The sequence below is a fragment of the Carassius gibelio genome, chromosome A13, assembly GCF_023724105.1.
Source record: "Carassius gibelio isolate Cgi1373 ecotype wild population from Czech Republic chromosome A13, carGib1.2-hapl.c, whole genome shotgun sequence".
NCBI classification, from domain to species: domain Eukaryota; kingdom Metazoa; phylum Chordata; class Actinopteri; order Cypriniformes; family Cyprinidae; genus Carassius; species Carassius gibelio.
The window spans coordinates 9,587,050-9,595,008 of record NC_068383.1 but is presented as its reverse complement, the minus strand read 5'-3'; the positions used below and the strand labels follow the sequence as shown (position 1 = coordinate 9,595,008).

Sequence of the window (7,959 nt, the reverse complement as noted above, 5' to 3'; positions counted from 1 at the left end):
TAAAACAAAAAACATAATTGTTAAATTCAGTCATGTTAAATTGTAAAAATATTTTACAATATTACCATTTTTACTCTGTATATTATTATTTTTAATAAAAAAATTGAAAAATCTTACCAAGTCAAAACTTTTGTGCAGTATATAACTATGTATGCATGTATAATTTATTATATATTCAAATGTGTTATTTTTATTTTAATAATGAATTATAAAATATAATATATATAATACATTTGTAGCAACTTCTACATTTTCCTCATTATCACCCCTCAGTACTTCTAGAGATAAGAAAGTCACAAAAACAGTTGGGAGAATTAAGATGATGTCGGTGTTAATATTTATTGAGATAAATCTGCTTTACAGTGTGAGGAATTCAATCTGTTATTTGCTGTAACAAAAATAGTCATGATTACATTTGCTTGAAACAAAGATGAATAAAAGAGATTCTCAATTGAATAAAACCACAACTTTAAATTACACCTTAAATATTTCACTCTATTCTGCATTCATGCCAAATTTTGCTGAAGGCATTCAATCATGTATGGGCCAGGAAAATAAATGAGGTGGATTAAGGGGAAATGTGAGAGAAGCAGCATAACAGAAAGAGAGAGAGAACTGCCCCAACAGCATGTCTGTGCAAATTGAAGATGAATGCATACTGAGCCACTGAACAGCAGCCTGAAAGTTTAACCTTTATTAACCCTAACAGGTTATTATATTTTATTATAGGTAGAAAGTCCTTTATCTCCCATCAGGATGAGTTTGATGCATCTCTGGTGTGTATGTCAAAAGGACAATCAGCACCCAAAGGTGTAGTAGTGCCTGGATAGAGAAACATAGATTATGACACATAAAGAAAAACAAACGCATCCAGCTTTTTCTCAAAACTTTTAATTCTTCATTGTAACATTCAAATAGTCCTTAATGTGCTGTGTACTCACCATATAAATAATAACAAAAACCCTGGCTATAGGGTAACGTCTGAGAAAGATTCCTAGACGTATACTGGAGAAGACATTTAAAAAAAAACACACACACAGTTTAATACATTTGGGACACTAAAAAAATACATTTAGCACACACACCAAGGACTGAATTACCTGAAGCGGTCGATGGTGCTGGCTGCTTCACGAACCTTCCCATACACTCCTGTACCCGGTCCGTCTGCATCATTAAAGAGTATTGGTGTGTTCCTCTGCCTAGCACCTATACACACCAAAACAGTCACACACATTCATGTTGGGCTTCAAAGTATAAAAAAAAGTGTAATTATTCCACACACAAAAAGCTTGAGTTGAATGGTGTGATTCAGTGTTCATTGTAGTATCATTGATACACTATAATAGTTTTTGTTATATAAAAAAAAAAAATGTAGTTTTTATTACTAATTTGAATCAGCTTTTATTTTTATTACGAATGCACCGATACCACTTAAAAAAAAAAAAAAAAAAAAAAAAGTCAGACACTGATCCTTTCATTTTTAGTATTTGCCGATACCGAACTGTATTTTCACAACATGTGATTTTTTTTTATTTTATTTTTTTTTACAAATACTGGGTACAGAGACAAAATAATAACAATAAGAAGAACAACAATCATTTTAATTGGCTTCAGTTAGCACACATATATTTCCCTCAGTTATTTCCACACTTAATTTTCCTGTTAAAATCTATTGTATAAGCTTTTGTTACTTCCAATGTTCATTTTAATGGGGCATACTGTAATCCAAAAGATATTTTCCTTAAATAATGCAGGTAACCACTTGTTATACTACATTATAAGAGTACGTCTGTACTATTTTGGTGATGAATAAAAAAAGCGAAACATTCGCAAAAGACACTTCCAGCCTAACGCATTTCATACAGTCTGCTAGTTTCACTTTTGCAGTAATAGTGTACGCTTGATGTTTAAAATAAATTTTGTTGAATAAATGTTAAAATAAATTAATTTCTCTATCCAATGCTGTGACATCACGTGACAAAAGAACTCTCTTTTTACCAACAAATAACTTAAGTAAACTGTACGTTTTGCTTGCTTGATTTTGACATAGCTGACCAAACTATAAACTTTCCAGTGATGTCTTTGAGATATTCACTCCACAAGCTCACACATCTGTGCTTCCGCATGCACAATCCACTCTGCTTATCAGCTCGTCCATTATATTTGAATATTGAATGTTTACCATTATATTAATTACTTACATGTACTTTATACACATCCTTAATCTCTAATAACTTCATTCTACTCTCTGTTTTTCTGTTGTCAATGTTTCTTTTTCTGCTGTGTAGTATCGCCTTTTGGTATTGCAACATTTTTACGAGTAGAGGTACAGAAGCACAGTATTGGCCCAATACCAGTATTGGTGCATCCCTAATTTTTGGTTTCATTATAATTCGACACAGTTTTTACTAACTTTACTAACTTTGCTGTTTTATAATTTTATTTTAATTTCAGTTCAGTTAACGATTATAAGCCTGTTTTTTTTTTTAAATACCCATAAAATCAGTCCTTCTAGAATTTCCCATCATGCAGTGCACTGACCTGGTCCCTCCATGGCAGCCATGCTGATGTGTGAGCTGCTGTTCTGACCACCTTGCAGGCTCTTTAGTTGCTGTTCCAGCCTCTCCAGCTGAAAGACCAGGGAGTTTTTCTCTGTGCCCAGGGCTTCTAACATGGTCTGCTTCTGAATCAGTGTCTCTGTCAGCTGGTGCAAACGGCCCTCCAGCTCCGCCTGACCGCTGTTGCTCAGAGCCTTATTGGTCAGCTTTACAGAAGAATTGTAAAATTCACCATAAATATTCTAAAAGCTTGGAGCAGGTGCACAGAAGTTTCTTTTTAAAAGAAATTACTATAAAACCTCAATTGCTATTCCTCGTAAATCTGTGTCTTCAGGATACCTGGTTTCTAAGCTTTTGGATCTCATCTTCTCTGTCTTTGACGCGACCCTGAAGGGTGGTTTTAGTGCGATGATGCTCTTCCTCAATGTACTGCAGTTCCTGCATTAACATGTATCAACATTCACTCATTATTTAGAACATTTTTCTTTTTAAAATAAAACAAATGCAACAACCCACAACATACCCCCTCTAAAAACCTGGATGTGCTATCTCTCAATTATGTACCTGTTTGGATCTCTCCAGTTCTGCCTCCATTTCCTGTTTGGCTCTGATCTGCTGGGCATGTTGTTCCTGTACTTCTGCCAGCTGTTCTCTCCAGTTTTCTGACTCTGTGAGTGCCTGGGTTTCCAGATCCTAGAGGAAACATGAAGAAAATCAAATAAGCAGAGTTTGTTTGTATCTGTATTAAATCTGGCTAATATATATATATATATAATATTCATGATATTTTCCAAAGGTTTTTGCTGTTAATATTTTGATTTGATTAATATTTTTATTAAGAAAAATAAAACACAAATCTCATGTCTTTCATAATAATATTTTAGCATCAAGCGGGTAAATAATGCTATTTGTTTCTTATTATTATTATGGTGGATCATATAATTGAAAATAACTACATCTGATTTTTAATTGTGTTTATTTACTAGAGAATGATCAACGCATGTTTTCTAGTTTCTAGTTATTTTAATAGCATATCAAACATTTATTAAATAAAATTTTGACCTGTGTTGATTTAGAGCTGTAGAATTACCAGTTTTACCACTCATGGTAAAAAACACTAAACTTTAATCCTTCAGCCTTCAGTAAAGGCACAAAAATATGAACACATACACACTAAATCACCCAGCCTTTATCTCCACATTGAGATTGTATATTTTGGGAATTTTGCGTGTGTACCTGTATCTCTGTTCGCAAGCTCTGTATTTGGGCCTGTAGATTTTGAATCTCTTCTCTTTGCAGCTCTTTCTCATGACGGAGCTCTTCGAGTTCAACCCCATCCCCAGCCCCCTCCAGCACCTCCAGACCTGAGCTCTCCTTCAGACTGCTGATCAGCTTCTCCTTAGACTGGAGGAACAACAATCCTTCATATACTTATCCTTCATATACTTATCAAATAGAGATAAAAAGTGGCATGAAAAGAAAGACAGAATGAGACCTGTAAGATGCGTGAAGCTTTGTTTTTGTAGTCCTGCAGCTCCTGTTTGGTGTACTCTGCTGCGGATCGGGCGCTCTTGACCTGTTGAAGTAGTTCCTCAGCTCTCTGTTTCTCTTCGGTCACCCGACGCTCTGCGTTTGTTAATGACTCCGCCAATTGCTGACGCTCGCTCTCCACTTTTGCCAGTCGTGCTGCAAACTCACTCTGTGAGAAAATAACATGTAATTAAGATCCACCAGAGTTTACAACATAAATCCAGGTTCTGTTTGTTTCAGTAATACCGGTTAACTCGCCTGTATCTGCCTGTAGCTCTCCTGTTCTCTCTTCACTGCCGCTTCTGCGTCTCTTATTCTGTCGTGTAGTGTCTGTAAATTCTGAGACTGAAGACTGCTTCCCTCACTGTGATCCTGAAGAATCCTAAAATATAAAAAACAGCAAAAGAGGTTGATTCAGATATGAGAAAGTTCAGATAAAAGTATTCTTCTGTTTCTGTGAATTGTCAAAGAAACTCACCTGATCCTCTCATTCTGAACTTCCTCCAGGGCGGCGTTTCGGGCCTTCAGTAGCTGATCTGCCTCGTCCAGTCGTACTTTAAGGACCGCCAGCTGACCATCTTTTGCAGACAGGGCTTCTGTGAGGTCATCAACCTGTGCCCTCAGCTCTCGAACAGTGCGATCAACGCGAGAGTGGTCCGAGTTCCACTTTTCAGCACGAGCCCTGGCAAGGTTCACCTCTTTAAAAGAAGAGGAAATTATCATTTAATGGCTTCCTAAGCTTTTATACTCATTTTACCATTATACTCATTTTACCATTTATACATTATACCATTATAGGAGTGTTGTTACTGCTCATTAAAATTAACCTATTAAAAAAGATTTTGTTAATTAAAATACAAATCTGAAATAAAATAAATATTAGATGAAAAGCTATATTACTAAAAACAAATGAATTATTCTTTTGGCAATTAACTGAAATAAATTGTCCAGGTTTAAGAATTTAAATTAAACCTGAAATAAAAATTAATTAAATTGAAATATAATAATAACAATAAAAAAAGAAACTAATAAAAAAAAAAGAAATAAAAAACACATTAAAAATTTAATTAAAATGAAAACTGAAAAATACATCTAAAAGCTAATTTTTTTTTCTTCTAAATATTAAGAAATACTATAACAGTATATAAATTATACTAGAAAAAAAACCCAAAAAAACTTTATAGCATACAGTTCACCAAACAGGCTCACTGGCTCACCCTCTTGCATGTTTTTGGCTTTTTGGATCAGAGAGGCCATTTCCTGGTTGAGAGAAGAGACTTCATTGCGTAAAAGCTGGTTCTCGAGACGAAGGTTGGAGATCACCTGCTCTTGGCCCTGCTGCTGGAGCTCTTGATGTGAGATCTCCGGTGCTGGCGGGACCTCTGTGGGAACATGCACCGCTGCGTTCAAATTCTCCTGAACATCAGCTAGACAAAACATAGAAAACATGAAAGTTCAAAGAGGATGAATTACAAGTTATCAAAACAGTAGTAAAGGTGTTTAAACACTATTTATTTAATAACACTGTTAGAAACTTTAAAAGATCTTTAAATAAATATTTATTTTTGATACTGTACATTATAACACTGCAATATCTTAATTTATAGCAGTTAAGTATTTAATTTTAGGTTTTACTTTAAACATATATTTGACAAAACAGTTAAAACCGTATGCATGCCATTTTAGTATAATTGATAAACTATTATAGACTTTGATTATTTTGAATAAGACTGTTTTTATGATTTTTTTGTTTTCAATTTGCTTCGTTTTATTTTATTTTATATCTTAATTAGTAATTTAGTTTTAGTCTTTTTTTTTTTTACTATTCTTTTTATGGCTATATTGGTTTTTTTATAATAACTTATTAGATTTAGTTATTTTGGTACTTTACATCAGACTAAAGGAAAAATGTTTCCTTGGCAACTAGCTGAAATAAATTAAGCTCAAGTTTCTTTGGTTGTTGTTTTAGTAAACTAGAATATCCCTGTAAAGTATACATTTTATTTAGACAAAATAATAATAATATGTTTAATAAGATAACATTTAAGTTTACTGACATTTCATCTTCATGGGCAAAATACATTTCATTGCAGATACAGACTCAATAAACAAACACAAACATTTAATAAAATAAAAGCCCAAGCAATTTTTTATACACATAACAACTCTATAAACAATTTTTTAATTGTACTTGCGAGACAAATTAAAATACATATTTATCAGTTTTTGGGAGAAACAGCTAATTTTATTAACCTCAATGACAAAAATATAAAAATGTCTTGCTCTCAGATGAATTCAACGAACCAAATGATGTAGGTTTTGTACCTTGGCTTTGGTCTCGAGTGGAGCCATCCTCGGTTTTAACGCTGTGTGAACTGTTAGAGAGAGAGCCGAGGCTGGAATTCCTGGACAGGCCCTGAGAGGAGGATGGGGTTGCAGCAACAGAGGGGTCGCCGGTCACAGAAATAGGGGACATCTGGGTCGGAGCTGGCCCAACTGTTGGACCCAAAACTTTAGACACCATTTCTCTTCTGACCTCCTTTCTTTCGCTCTGCGGCGGGTCCGAACTGTTCAAGAAGTCAAAGAGCAAATCATCGTTCACTTCTGGCTTTTTGGGTCGCACAAAGTTGGATGATACCTTGCTGCTAGAACCCAACGGCATGGTGCTGGAGACATTAGCTGTACCGGCCAAAACCGTGGCATTGGATTTCTTTATGTTCCCAGCAGCTGTGGAGATGAAAGGTGAAGCTCCATGGGTTGAGGAGGAGATGGAGTCCCTGTGCTGTTGGGTGGAGCTGTGAGCTGCAGAGTCATACTGGATCGAATCTGTGGTATCAGGGCTGTTGTAGGACAGGGAAGACATCTGAGTGTTTTTTGTCAAAGCGCTGGCTGCACCCTGGTCCACTTTATTGAGGAAGTTCTCTGCCTTCCCAGCAAGATCGACAAGCCAAGACATCCTGAGATCCTCTGGAAATTAAAACATGCATGCAAGAGATTTTATATGCCTGCTAGTCTGTCATGCTATTTAATTGATGTCACCACAGTTTCTTACATTGTTTTGCTTGTAGGTTTTTGAACCTGAGAGACCAACACCGAAGAGTCAGATCAGAAATGTTTGACTTCTTTAATGTAAACAGTAGCTAAAAATAAAAACCATTCCTAAAAGTTTACTTAACCTCCTCTCATTTAATGCTTAGTCTCTAGCGAGAAAACGCTTGCCTGTCAAATGTATAAATTATTACAAAATCCCTCAATTTATTATTAGCATATTAAAGCAGTAATTATTCATCTGCAATTGTTTTAATTGCTTTCCATTCCTCACTTAACAAAGCGTTTACATTTTGCGTCCAAATCCACTTAACACGGTGTATTAACACAAAACGGTCAGCTGTCACACTCCGCTACATTTTGTCTAGTTTTCGATGAAAATACACTTGTTCGTTTGCAGTGTAAATCCTGTAAACATGACAGAACAGTGCTAAGCATTACATGGTCTTCTGCCCAATAACTGCAAGTTAAGGTCAGATTTTTGTACCTGAAGGGGCTCCGTTCTCTTAGAAAGCGGTAAGAAAATCTGGCAGGGGCATGTTTTGGAGAATATCTGGGGAAGCTGTTTCTACTGGTCTCTTGATCGCTTATCGTTGACTGTTTTTATCCACTCATTCTGATCCAGAACGACGTGGACAAGGAACTACACAGAGGACCCATAACAGTCCGCCCTGCACAGTGCCTGACTAGAAAAGGTTGAATGACGTTGCTGTGCCTGATTTACCATGCAGCAATTTTTCATTGCCCCATTAAATGTGTGGTGATATATAAAACATTAATCTCACAATTTGAAAATCATATTAAATTCACGAATATTTAAAAT

At 35.5% G+C, this 7,959-nt stretch overlaps 1 protein-coding gene across 2 annotated transcripts; it reads right to left on the bottom strand.

The window, feature by feature from the left end:
- Positions 1–309: 309 nt before the first annotated feature.
- On the bottom strand, positions 310–7,808 carry golga5 (golgin A5). 2 transcript variants are annotated; one of them, XM_052612812.1, is made up of 13 exons: positions 7,624–7,808; positions 6,414–7,055; positions 5,306–5,515; positions 4,567–4,786; positions 4,347–4,470; positions 4,054–4,257; positions 3,795–3,962; positions 3,123–3,251; positions 2,898–2,996; positions 2,542–2,764; positions 1,101–1,206; positions 942–1,005; positions 310–822 (listed from the first exon to the last, which is right to left on the bottom strand). In XM_052612812.1, exons 2-13 carry the CDS (start codon positions 7,042–7,044, stop codon positions 742–744), a joined length of 2,259 nt encoding a protein of 752 aa, XP_052468772.1. In that variant the 5' UTR covers positions 7,045–7,055; positions 7,624–7,808; the 3' UTR covers positions 310–741. The 2 variants fall into 2 exon arrangements, with proteins under 2 accessions (XP_052468772.1, XP_052468773.1); XM_052612813.1 differs by lacking the exon at positions 7,624–7,808 and adding an exon at positions 7,141–7,162.
- Between the last annotated feature and the right edge of the window lie 151 nt (positions 7,809–7,959).

Coding starts and splice junctions, on each gene's coding strand:
- golga5 (XM_052612812.1), bottom strand. CDS start 7,044: ATGTCTTGGCTTGTCGATCTTGCTGGGAAGGCAGAGAACTTCCTCAAT. Junction 3,963..4,053: donor AAGCTTCACGCATCTTACAG/GTCTCATTCTGT, acceptor TTGTTCCTCCAG/TCTAAGGAGAAGCTGATCAG. Junction 1,006..1,100: donor AGCACCATCGACCGCTTCAG/GTAATTCAGTCC, acceptor TGTCTTCTCCAG/TATACGTCTAGGAATCTTTC.